The sequence below is a fragment of the Spermophilus citellus genome (assembly GCF_964194105.1).
Source record: "Spermophilus citellus genome assembly, chromosome: 10".
NCBI lineage: Eukaryota > Metazoa > Chordata > Mammalia > Rodentia > Sciuridae > Spermophilus > Spermophilus citellus.
In genome coordinates, this window is record NC_138197.1 from 38,001,137 (window position 1) to 38,014,659 (window position 13,523).

A 13,523-nucleotide genomic window follows, 5' to 3' on the forward strand; every position below is an offset into this window, starting at 1 on the left:
GAAGAGACTATCAGTGACGATAACGGAGTGATGAGACCACTTGAGCTCAGGGCTGGAACGCTCGCCCCGCCGCTCCACTTCCTCTCCCCTGCTTTCCCAGCCCACCTTCCTCCCGCCGGATCCCAGGGCCGTGCCGCCGGCCAATGACGGTTTCCGAGAGGGTTCTGGGGAGGTGTATTATCTGTGGGAACACGTCCTGTCAACTTTGTAGTCGAGTCACCGATTTCGGTTGGTAGCGGCCGCTATTTCTTTAAAAGGGCAGTGGATTTCGAAACGCGGAGGGAGGGGGTCAGGAAAAGGAACTGGGCGGCCTTTGATAGCTGCCCCGCAGCCTTCCTTCCCCGGAGCGCGTGCTCGGATGGGGAAGCGCCTGCGGCGGCCGCGTCCCGGGCGGGCGCGGGCGCCTCCTCTTTGAGGGGCGCCCACCTTCCCGGGGAATCCCCCCACCCAGCCGTGCCCTGCGCCCGCGGCGCGGTCGCCCGGCTTTGTCTCCGGCGTCGCGCTCGGGCGCTCGCTCCCCACACTTCCCCGGGTGCAGTCTGTAACCCGATCTCCCATTTCCTGGTGGATTCTCTTAAAGCGGCAGCGGTCGAGAAGCAGAACAAAGGCTATTGTTTTATTTCCTCCTTCGGATTCCGCGTCCTTCCCGGAATGCCCCTTCCCATATCGTATTCTCTCGGCCACGGCGCGCAGGGAAACTATTTAAAAGCCCTGGTGCATTTCCCTGTATCTCAGAAACGGAGGTAGGGGGAGGCCGGAGGAGTTGAATAAAACCTGTTTTGCGGTTTCTGGGGCCACAACGTAACGTTTTGTAAACGTGTCCTCCAGGAGCCGGCAGTTGCCTGCTGGGCTCGTCCGCCTGGGGGTCGCCCGCGCTGAGGGCAGGAGCGGGGCGCCGGGGGTGCCCTGGGGGGCTGCGCGGCGCAGTCCGGCCGCAGCTCCCGGGCGTCCTCCGCCCGCGCCCCCTCGGCCGCCCCTCCCCCGCCCGGCTTTTATTTCCCGGACGCTGGGCTGTAACCCGAGCTTTTATTTCCTGGTGGCTCCTTTAAGAGGCAGAGCTCTGTGCTGGGAATTCACGTCAGTTTCTGCACTGAAACTCTCAAGATCAATGAGCAAAGAGCTTTCTCAGTTCTGCCTTTCAGTTTCTCTCTTCCAGGAAGGAAAACATTCGAGAGAGCGAGGGAGAGCGGCGGGAGGGCGGGGGCGGGCGCGCCGGCCGCGGGTGGGAGGAGAGACGGGAGGCCGGCGGGCAGCCCGGGTCGCCGCGCCGCGACCCGCAGACCCAGCCGCCGCTCGGCCCGGCTCCCACGCCCCCGCGCCCCGCGCGCGCAACTCTGCCGGCCGCCCCGCCCCGCCCGCCGCGCGCTCGCAGACCCCCGGGGCGGCTGCCCGAGAGATGCTGGAAGAAACTTCTTAAATGACCGCGTCCGGCTGCCCGCGGAGCATTTCTGGGTTGGGGAGAGGAAAGGAAAGTGGAAAAAAACTGAGAACTTCCTGATCCCTCTCGCTGTGAGACATGTCTGAGACTCCTGCTCAGTGTAGCATTAAGGTAAAGATCGGCTCCCCTCCCTCTCGGTGGTCGGAAAACCTTGAGCTGCACCGGCCGGAGCAGTCGTGCCGGGCTCCTCGGAGCGGGCTGTTGCAGTTGGTCTGCTCGCAGTAAATTATTTGGGGCGCGAGGCAAGGAGATGCAGCTCGCGGCAGCGTCTGTACCCTTTAGCGTAACCTTGCTGCTCCCAGCCGACGAGCCCCCTCGTCCGTTCCTGGGCCCCCACCCCACCCCCTTTCTTTTTGACAATGAAATGCCCGTCACAATTGGTTAGAAGGAACCCGGGTTCTCCCGAGCTGTTAAACACCTCGGTGATGAGTGCGCTTAAAAAACAACAGCAACAACAACAAAAAATCTTGCTCCTTATTCCCACACCTAACATGTGACTAAAATGTAACTTTTGTTCTCGAGGGGTGGTCTCCTTAGGAGAAAAAGTTCTCCAGCCCCTATCGGAAATGGAATCGTTTCTTTCTTTTTTTTTTTTTTAAAGGACTCCTTGGATTTGATCACACAGGATCCACCCCCCCCCTCCCCATTGTAATTGCAAGCACCGTCTTGGTGCTTGGAGAGACGGTCTTGGTGTCAGCTTTTCCTGGGCATTGCACAATGAATTTTTTTTTTTTTTTTAAACCAAGGTGAATAAAGTTGCTGAATAGTTATTTTTACTCCAATGCATATGAAAGTTGAGCAATCTCAAAAGTAGAAAACTCCTGTGATGCAGGGAGGAAAAATAAGTGACCAGGCAAAATGACCTTCTCTGTTTGACAGTGCAAAGAGGGTATCTAAGAGCAGCAATCTCCCGGTTCTCTGGCCATGTTTTGCAGTATTGTAAAGACAGAATAGATGCTTGAATACACAGTGCTTGTCTTCTAAGTAGTCGGGATATGTAATCTAAAAAGGCTATGGTACCTCGGTTTGTTGCTTTTAAAAAGTTGTAAAGTTTGCCACCATTGGGAGGCAGGATGATTTGTCCATCTCCTCCGATTATTTTTCCCATCTCTGCATTTCTTACAGTTTATGCATTTCATGGTTCCATCAGTACCCAGGTGGCAAGCTTTCTGCTCCAGTGAGAAGCTGAAACTGCTGAAGTTTGTTTTGGGCTTGGCCTATTTTAATGTGTTCATTGAATGGACACTGCAGAAACAATGGACATATAACCTGTTTTCTTGGTCTAAGGGGAGTTAGAAAAATCTTTCCGTTTTAACACCGGTTTTCAACTAGGATGTATGTAGGGGAAAGGCGGCATTTTTTTTTAAAATCATGCTTGCATTCTAGGTTCTCATAATTATAATCAGATTTTAGTGTTACTTATCAGGAAAGATGGTCATGGGTTTGAAGTAAGGCCAATTGAACTCAAAAGGTGGGTCGGGTTTCTTTGTTTTTGTCTCACAGAAATGACCAATGGAACTTTTGGGCTTCTGTGTTTGTACACATCTCAGGGTATGCATAGAGAGGTGCCACAATAAAGAACTCAGGATACTTTGATACCTAAATTTCTTTTGCAATATAAATTAGAGTCTACATCTAGTTCAGGAAAATCCTGTGGTATAGATAATCTAATTTATTTGACACTTCATAACAAAAACAGAGGTAACTAAATAATAGGGAATTAAATCAGTAAATTGTATTTGGCTGGATAGCAATAAACTTGCCATCAGGAAAATCTGGACCAGCTACTGAACTGTAACTTTAGGATAAAGACAACAAAAAGCAATCCATTCTTGTGACCTCTGGTCCCTCTTATAAAGAGATTGTTCTCTGCTGTTCTGATATGCTTTTAGTTCTGTGCTGGAGACAGAAGTGTCCTGAATGGTTATTCATTGTACTGTGGAAAAAGTACAGCGGTTCTTTATACATGCAGAACCAAACCCAAACAAACAAAGCACTTTCTTAAATGTGACATAAAAATTGTGTCCGTAATTTGCATATCATTTCCCCCCTTATTGCTTATACTCTCAGGTTGATCTTTCTTTTTCTTTCTTTCCTGCTGGGGATTGAACCCAGGGTCTTGCTCAGACTAGTTAAGCACTCTATCACTGAGCTACACACCAGTCCCTTAGTTTTTTTTAGCTGCCTTTTTTCATTACTGTGTATTTCTGTGTGATCAAAATAGATTTATTATTCTTCACCAGTCATGAAAGTACCACTTTTATTTTGGATTGTTTGGATTGTTATGGAACCAATCTGTGAATATTTGGTGAAACTGTATGTGTTTGGATGCACATGTGTGAAAAGTATCTTTCCATGGAGTTTGTTGAATTCATGATATTCTAACAACAAGCCTTAGAGATCAACGAGCAGGATTATTCCAGGTCATCTGAAAATGTTCTGGCGATATGTACGGCATTTCATTTAGTCTTTGGGATGTGGTACATAATAAGAAAAGCTAGTAACCCACAAACAAATTGCTTCTTCTGGAGTCATTGCTTCTAGAATTCAGCAAACAATAGTTTTCTGTGGAGTAGAGAATGAATGTCAGTCTTTCAAGGAATGAGCTGATGAGCCTGATGTATTGAAGACGTGTGACATGGAAGGCTCTCTGACTTGCCTTCCTCCTTGCCACTCCTGAAATCTTCCTCACTTGTTCTCTTGCCCTACAAGCAGCTGGTCAGCTGGTAGTAAATTCCTCAGTAGCTGGGGAGATGGAGCACAGAGGAGCCTGGCCAGAGGTGACCACAGAGGGAAGTACTTGTTTACTTCTGAGCAGAGTCTGTTCTGCTAAAGCAGAGTAGTGTCTGATTTGGGTGGAGTTCCAAGGTGAAATTTCTGAATTGGTCAGTTGGTGACACCTTTAGGTGGGTGGCTGACAATGAATGCCTGATAAGGGCTTTTATCTTTTTTTGTGGTGCTGGGGATTGAACCCAGGGCCTTGTGCATGTGAGGCAAGCACTCTACCAACTGAGCTATATCCCCTGCCCTCTCTCTCTCTCTCTCTCTCTCTCTCTCTCTCTCTTAAAAAGCTTCTTCCCATTACCTTAGGAAGTTAGTATCAGAAACATATTTTTGTAAAGAGAGGTTGACCAGTCCAGGGTCACCCAGTCTAACTTGAGCCTCTTCATGTTTTGGCACTCTTGTCACAAGAATTTAAACACTTTAGTCCCTGACCATTTGGGGGTTGTTTTAACTATAAGAACAGGATCTATTCTTTTCCATAAAAAGTTGAATGTTTTTTCAGAGGTGTACACTGATCACAGAATCAGGGAAGAACCCATCTTTTCCATCATTAGCCTTCACCTTTAAGTAACCTGTTCAGTTTTTAAAGTTAGCCAAGTTGCAGTGGAAGGTGGTGGTGGCCCAGCTGACACAGTCTTTTGCAAGGCTTGGCATGTGCTTTCCTTGGCCAGGACAATCCACAATACAAAAACTAGTCGCATAATGTCCCTGGCCCCCTCTTTCTCTGCCCTCCTGGTTGGTTGGCTTTCATAACAGAATGGACTTTTTTTGTTGTTGTTGTTGCTAACTGAGTGACTGTCTGGATTTCTTCTGCTGGACTCTAAGCTCCTTGGATTTAGTGATGGTTATCTTGATGACCTAGTACCTTGCTTGGCAGCTGGTGCAGAAACGTTTTTGTCATGTTTACTGACTTGAAGTGAGGTGTGGAGGAGCTGAATGCCCTTTCCTCCCTGTGTTACCTCAGGGTGACTTAACACCTTCATCTGCTGGGCTTGCAAGAAGTGTTTAATAGGGCCCCTCTACTGGAGCTATCCTTGAGTATCCAAAAGTTATTATTAGTAAATTTGATATGATTCTATTTTATTATGATATCACATCTATTTTATTAAATTTGAGGATAAAATCCTCAAAAACTGTTTTTGTCTAAATAAACACAAAATAGAGAAAATGGGCTTAAGGAAACACTGTAAGACTTCAGATTAGCAAGTGTCTTAAGTTCTTCCAGTTTTTCATCAAAAAATATAAGACATCCAGAGTTGAGAGATCTTAAATATACCCTGGGCCAACCTCCTGTTTTATTCAAGGGGGTTTGGAGAGCTAAGTGGTTTGCTTTAGCCTAGGGGTGACTGAGCCATATTTGGAGGAACACAGACTTATAGGGTCTCAGGCCATTGCACCACATTCTTTGGGTTCATGGTGTATCTATAAAAGGCCAAGGAAATTTGATACAATAGGCTTCACTCTCTCCGGCACTTCCTAGCATGGTCCATTTTAATCACAAGCCAGCTGGTGTGAGGGCACAGAGGTATGTGCCAAGGAAGATGGTATGTGGGAGCATTGGGCTGCCAGGGTCTTGTCAGGTGTGAGAAGAGGAAGTAGTAGGAGGCAGGGATGAAGGAAGAAGGGCCTGGTGGACTTGTGTTTGCACTGCAATTTGCTGCAATGTATATTTATATTTAATGGTGTGTAAGTGCCAGGCAGTTCTGTTTTGGGCTGAAGGCACTGGTACCTGCTGTCAGGTCCCTTGTGAGGATCCTCAAAGGGGCCATGGGCTCTTTTATCCAGGGTCAGCCAGACCTATTTATACCTCCACTTGATGTATAATAAGTTCCCTGTTTAAAAAAGTGAAAGCTACAGAAATGGCAGCTGATCCTAGAGAAGTGGCTATGGAAAGTATTCTTCTTAGGGTAGGTTAGGCAGGGGGAAAAATACCTCAGATGTGAGTACCAGAGACAGGAAGAACTAAGATTCTCTCAGTGAAACTGCATTTACTTCCACCAGGGAAGGTCAGCGGCAAGAGGTGGATGGGAGTAACTTGAAGAGCAATTTCATTTTATTATGGATTTTGAAATTGCCCTTTGGTGTGGATCTCGGAGGGAACCAGTGTCAAATGGCACTCTAGAGTGTGGGGTACAGAGTGATAAATTTTTCTCTGTGGATACCACGTTAGCTTGCTTTTAGGCACAGTCTGCTGCCACTGTGTTTGTAACACACAGTGCTACATGGTGCTGAAGGAACCAATCTCTCTGTGTATTTGTTGAAAAGAACAGAATTCCCATGCTAAGAGGGGCTCAGCTTGAAGCCCATTCATTGACAAACTTAGTACTTGGGGAGAGAAAGGCCAGTCTAAGTTAGTGAAAGTTAGAATTACAGAGAGTTAAAGAGCGGACAGATTTTAATTGATTTTTTTTCTGAACATACAGGAACCAGACAGATAAAGTGGTGCTTACTGGGGAATCTCAGGATGAACCCCAACAAATAGTCCCAATGACTTGTAGTTCCCCACCATGTATTGGTTAGGAATGAGTGCTACCACGTGCTCCAAACTGTTCCTTTAGAGTTGCAATATTACCACGGATCTATTATGTGCTCTGTTAATTTTCTTGGTGGCCCTTTCATCTTAGGTAGTGAAAATATACAGTTTAGCCGGGTCTTGTTGCATTAATCTGGAATTCTCACAGCATGGGTGAGAAGCCTGATTAGGAAGGTCTGACCCTGAAGTCAGAGTGGGCTGCTCCATTGAGCTCAGTTACTCATACAGTCCTGTGCACTACTCTTGTGAATGTAAACAGCTTAATAAAGACAGTCTTAGAGCCCTTTCATTTTTGGAACTTTATACATTATATCTAATTGGAAAGTGTCTGTTGCTTTAATGGTCATTGCTCCTGCAACAACTAGTACAGGTCTGCAGCTGTATGATGATTTACTGTTCAGAGGCACTTTCTTCTTCTCTTCCTCCTCCCCCATTCCCTCCTTCATCAGCACCATCCTTTATTGCATACTAACATGTGCTGGTCCTTGTGCCAAGTGTTTTATTTACATTATCTCATTTAGTCTTCACAATTCTCTCCAGGATGCAGTTTTTCTCCCCATTTGACAGTGAGGAAACTGAAGCCCAGAGAAGCTGAGTGATGTATTGGACTCAGATCCCCAGACTATATGGAGCAATGTGAGGGCCAGAGTCTATATCATGGGATAAAGTGTTTTCATGACTCTGTTCCAAAGGACAGCCATCTTTGTGAAGAAAATTAGAAACTCAGAGTGATAAGGACTCGTAGTTCTTCATGGGAGCTAAGATGGTAGGCAGGAGTAACACTCGCAGAGATCCTTGCAGTTTTCCTGTGGTTCCTCTGTAAGCTGATCTTTGCTGAAGGCGGGTATTCCTAGCCGTTCCTCAGGTAGTGGGGACAGCCAGATAGTCACACTGAGCTACCCACCCTGGGATGGATGTCCATGGCTTCCATTTTTGCCCTAATCCTGAATATCCCATGGTGATGTGTTGTCTCAACAAGTTTCATTTTGGGCCCTTATGCTTTGCTCAGAAACTCTCTCTTCTTTTTCTACGTTTCTTACCTCCCGTTGTGCCTAACTACTCCTTGATTGAGTGGTTGGATGTCTGTGGGGTTTTGTCCTCAGTTTGACCAGCCTTGGGGTCAGACACCTTCTGTGTCCCCATCAGTCCTACTCTGTCTCTTCTCCTTGCACAACTTTTTGATTCACAGCTTTTTACTCAATCCATGAACATAATGGGTAATGGCTATTTTCCTCCCTTTCTTAAAACATCCCTCATGTACATTTTTAGTACATGTGATTTCTGGGGATCTAGTCGAAGTCTTTGCCAATGTTCCCTGATTTTCCCTCCACCACCAGAGGAACAATTTTTTTGTTTTCTCCTTTCTTGTGACAGCCTGTGCATACTGGCCTTATTTTTTTCTAACTTCCTTGAATGAAGAGAAAATTTTGGCCATTTCCCTTCATCAATTTCTGAATGTAAACAGCTTAATAAAGATAGTCTTAGAGGAGATGAGGGAAGGTTGCAGAGAGAAGGAGAAGGAGGGAGGAAAGAGGGAAAAGTAGCATGGAAAGGAATTCCTAAATTCACAAAGGAATTTAGGAAGCACGACCCAAACTTTTCATGAAAATGATGAAGAAACCGAGTTATTTAAATAACTTGCTCAGGAACACTTTGCTAACTGTAACCAAGCCAGAGTCAGAATCAGGTGTTCTGTCCTAGGCCTGTGTCCTTCGAACCCCACAGCAGAAGACCAATCATAAAAAGCAGACAAGGATTCACAGCAGAGCTTCCCTGTTATGACTCATCTGTAGGGTTAAACCTCTGTACGGCACTGCAGAATAGTGATGCTTGTGTTTATAATTATGACTCCCAAGTTAAATTATGAGATTTAAGAAGTGAGGAAAGAATGAAGTATATTTTGGAAAGATATCCTACAAAAAGGGTTGGCATAAAAATAACGTTAAGTTTTTAAAGGCTAAGCTTCACTTATCTGGATATATGATTTATAAAATTATTCTCCAGTGGAGAAGTGAAAGAGCTGGCAGTGCTCCTGGGGCCCTGTGTACTCCTTGGGGGTATTTTCTCTTTGTATGTGGGAGTCAGACATAGGGAAAACAACTTCATTTCCTGAATGACCCAAAAAGGACATTTTACCCTGCCGGCGTGAATGCTGCTGGTTGTTGCTGGTAATATACTTCAAATCACCACCGCTTCAGATTTAGATTTTATTCTGTCTTATGTTCCTTGGTTCTTACCCATAAAGTCAACTTCCTATAGAGGATAGTAGCATAAGTGACTGAGAAGAGGGATCCACTCAATGTGATGTGCTCCCCGGGGGAGGAGACAGATGTTGGAGTAGACAGGCTGGTGAAGCCTGGTCCTTGTACTTGAACTAGCTTGAGTTTCTTAATCATGAACCTAGTGATGATAAAACTATATACCTCTTAGAGTTGTCAGGATATGTAAATTGTATTATGCTGTTAAAAAGACTTCTTCCCTTTTACATATCATCTGTTAAATGTGGATTGAGAAGGGGTTGCACATTTTCTAGTTCATTATGCAGTTGAATACAGATGCCAGAGATGTTGATAGTCTTGCTCAAGCTCACAGGGCTGGCAGGTGATCCTGCCTGAGCTAAAACCTAGGTCTCCCAAGTTGGGTGACATCCAGCACTGTGTTGTCATCGCAGTCCTGGAGTTTTCCTTAGGGCTGGGGTCACTCTGCTCAGAAAAGCTCTTGTTTTAACTTTAATTGAACTCAAGCCTTGACAACAGGAGAGATGAGCCAACTGCAGTTTTGCGACCATACCACGTGCCTTTTGTATCTTGCAGCAGCATTTTGAGGGAAATAGCTAGTGTGGCTTTGAATAAGTTTCCAGAGATGAAAGAAAAGGAAAAAACCTAAGTCCGTACAGTGACTCTAACTAGCACTATTACTCAGCACTCAAGTATTCAAACGTATTCAGGGATCTGCTTATTCATACAGTCACTTATTATTTGTGACTGGGGTGAGACTTGAAAGACGGCATCAATTCTTAGTCTGCTTTTGTTTCACAGGCAATTCCATGTCTGTCTGACCACAGAACAGACGCTGTTTGCGGTGGGGTGGTGAATTTCCAGTTTCATAAGCTGGGAGTAGATGGCCTTCATGGAAATTTAATTACATAGAAGAGTTTGAAAAAGCCAAATTTGTTACCTTGGGGCATGAGGGAACCTTTGTTTCCAGTGTAAGTTAAGGGGCTGAAGTATCTCTTTTCAGCAGCCCTATTCTTTTTGCAGTGGACTTAAAATCCAAATCTTCATTTGCATGTGCATGTTACCCGAGAAGATGAGATGGAGGCTGGAAAAATACCCTTTTGAAGAATAGTGGAGAGAGTGTTCACTGCTCTCTTCTTCCCCATTACGCAGGTATGGGGCCTTCAGATGGTTAAAGAGGTTTGGAGGGATACCATGCCCCTGTCCTCCCACCGGAAGGAAGCCACCAGTAGACATGGGTGATTCTCCTCTCAGCAGTCTGGTACCTCTGCTGTGGGTTATGATGGGCCACGTAACTATCTTTCTTTAGACTTATCTGTATGATGAGGTCAGAGATCCTTGCTTTGTTCCCGCCTCCTATAAATGAGCAAGCTGGCTCTATGTTTCCTGGAAGAAATGAACTGCCGATAAAAATCAGTCTTGTAATTAAAAAAAAAAAAAAAGAAACAGCCTCTTTGTCTCTGAAGCTACCCATTTCCCCAAACACTCCCGCTTGCTGCCTAGTGATAGTAGGAGTCTAGGCATAGCAGCTAAAGTTCTGGAACCAAGAGAGAAGCAAAGAGAAGGGCCGAAGGCTGCCCACCTCACTGCAGGTGTGGCCCCAAGAGTGCTAGTGTCCCTGATGAAGAAGGAAGCTCAAGGGACGACTTAGCATCAGTGTTGTCTCAAGCCTAATCATTAATATTTTGGCAAACTGGGGAGGGCATGGGGAAATACTGGGGGACAAAATTGCCAAATTATGTTATGTCCATGTATAAGTATACCACATGAATCTCATGAGCATATGTATGTGTGTATAATCATAATGAACTAATTGAAATAATAATAATAACAATAGAAGAGAAATTGATAGAGTAGAACAATTGATAGAGTAGAACAAGCAGATGCGGGAGGGAGGACGGAAGGGCAAGGGAAGGTACTAGAGAATGAGATTGATCAAACTATTATGTGTGTGTATAGATATGGCATAATGAATCCCACTATTGTATCCAATCATGTACTAATAAAAATTTTTAAAAATACTTGGACAAATAGATCAGTACCAGAGTGGGTAGGAGGAAATAGAATGCAGATTTCATAAAGAGGGAGGCAGGGTTTTGCTAAGCTTTTTCTTTAACTGCTTTTGATGCGCTCTGTCTTGGGAAGGAAACATCTCAACATTAATTCCTTCATTATTCGTTGTTTTTGTCTAGACCATTTGTCTTTCCCAGGCTGTTCTCTATCATCAAATCAGACTCCTGTTGAAGCAAACCACACTGTGGCATCTCCTGACTCTCCCTGTAGTTCAGCTAATTGTTTTCATGTATTGATTTGTGATCACAGTCCAGTCACCCAGAGGGGCAGAAGTGAGTTCTCTGTTCTTTGGACATTTGTGTGTATTCGTGCCAAAGTTCTTGCCATCGGGTTGGTGTGGCTGGTTTTGGCAAAATGACAAATCTGACTGATGGATCTGGTGCTTTTTGTTGTGTCCTTTTGACTTGAGGTCTGGGAGATTTGCAAAATCCATGTCATGAGTTTGCTTGACTGGTGTTTTGAGCTGTTGAGACCCATGGCTTTCCTGACAGTAATGGTCAATGATAGTGGGGATACAGGTCAGGGGCTTCTCACTTGGTGCCTTTTGATGTGATCTTTATTCAAAGTAGGAGAGTTGTTATTTGGGGGATAAAATCTGAGTGATTTTGAGCAGATTCCCCAGTCTGGGTAAATCTTTTCTTCCCCATGACTTTGGGACCTGAATGACTGGATTTGGCTGAGTATACCTCAAACCCCTGGAAAGCTGCCAGCTCTTTATTTGACTTGGTGCCACTTAGACCTGCACTTAGTCTGCTGACTCTGACACTTTGAGGGGAGGTGGGAAGGAGAGACCGTACCAGTGGTAAAGGTAAGAGTGTTTTCTCTCACCAGAGAAACAAAGGCTCCCTTTCTGGATTTTGTGTTCTGTTTTCTTGTGTCTCTGATGTTCTGCTTTGGCAGGGCTGAATTAGGAGGTGATGGTGTATTTCTCTGCAGGCAGAAGTCAGCTGTAGGTCAGACACAGCTTTGGAACACGCAGGAATCCAGCGGGAATCTTGGCGAGCACAGTAAAGCTGGAGTGATGATCCTCTAGTCTTTTTCAGCATGCTGTAAGGGTATCTTTGACTTTCACCTAGACGGGCTGGGAGATGGGCAAAGGGGCCTGGGTGTTAACTTACATCTCAAGTTGGATACCTGTTAGTGTATCTGACCTGCACACTTTCACCCTTCCTGATACTTTCCAGGGCCCAGTGCATGCTAGGCAAGTGCTCTACCACTGAGCCACATTGATACCCCTTTTTTAAAAAAGAATTATTTTGAGACAGGGTCTCACTGAGTTGCTCAAGCTGGCCTAAAACTTGTGATCCTTCTGGCTCAGCCTTCTATATAGCTGGGATTACAGGCTTGCACCACCATGCCCATCAGTACTTGGACTTTCCTGAGCTATCTACTCTTAGAAAATGAATGAGGAGCCACTGAAATTGACAGCAGTGTATTCACTTAGCATCTTCTGGGTGCAATGTGGTGTGCTTTGCTGAGAGGTAGGTGAGGCAATATTTGGAGGGGGAAAAAACTTTAAAAATGCAAGAAGGAAGAAAGGTAGCCCGGTAGACCCCCAGACAGGCCTTGTTATCCCAGCAAAGACAGAAGAGGTGGGCCCAGTGGCATTTACCACTGTGAATGTAAACCAGCTCTTGTGAGAATTTGTCTGACTTGAAAAACTTGGCAAAATGGCCAAATGGAGCTTCTCTCAGCAGGGGGAATGCCTGTGTATGCTTTTGTGGTTAGTCCTCGTGTTGAGCAGTCTGATTTAAGGGAAGGATGGTCTGTGTACATTTTCATTTCAGCTGTGGTCTTGAAAGGTTTACCATGGGGAGGTGTGGGTGGATGAGAATATAGTCCTCTTGCCTCGTGGTTGGTTTACATCTAGGTTATAGGTGAATGTGAGTTCACAGCACAGCCTGTTTCTTGTTTGGGTGCATTTTAGAATGACCTACAGAGCCTCATTTGTGCAAGCCTAGGTACCCTATCTTGATGCACACATTTGGGGACTACCAGGCTTAGTGCCAAATGGATTGTTGGAAAGAATTCACTTCACAGCTCTCATCCTCAAATTGATGTCTGTGATTCTTCTTAGCATCTTGGATTACCTGAGTTTTATTCCTGTAATTATTTTGGAACCTCTGTGGGGCAGCCTGCATTGCTTTGGGGAAGTTCTGCACATTGAGGTAATGTGGCTGCCCACTTGACTGATGATCATGTTTGGCACTTCAGGGGCTTCTGTTGTACCATGTGCCCAAAGGGACGTCTCTCAGCTGGTCCCTAGGGCACAAATGTTAGGTTTGGGGGGAAATTCACAATTTCAGATTTGGTCTTTGTCTACACTTGTGTGTATCAATGGTGTCATAAGTGAGATACATTGAAAGATTTCTTCACACACTGATACTTGTGAAGTAGCTTCTTTGAGTAGGGGAAAGGGTCCCAGGTAAGGTCACTAAAGGTTCAAGCCTGGGAACCC

At 45.3% G+C, this 13,523-nt stretch overlaps 1 protein-coding gene across 3 annotated transcripts in view; it reads left to right on the forward strand.

Annotated features, from left to right (window-relative positions):
• Nucleotides 1-1,215: 1,215 nt before the first annotated feature.
• Nucleotides 1,216-13,523, forward strand: part of ETV6 (ETS variant transcription factor 6) — a 225,605-nt gene continuing 213,297 nt past the window's right edge. For 2 of the 3 annotated variants that reach the window (XM_081310391.1, XM_081310393.1), the window contains exon 1: nt 1,217-1,549. In XM_081310391.1, the coding sequence (XP_081166517.1) occupies nt 1,517-1,549 (33 nt within the window). In that variant the 5' untranslated portion in view covers nt 1,217-1,516. Of the gene's footprint in view, nt 1,550-13,523 lie in introns of all 3 variants that reach the window. The other variant, XM_081310392.1, reaches the window with a different exon arrangement.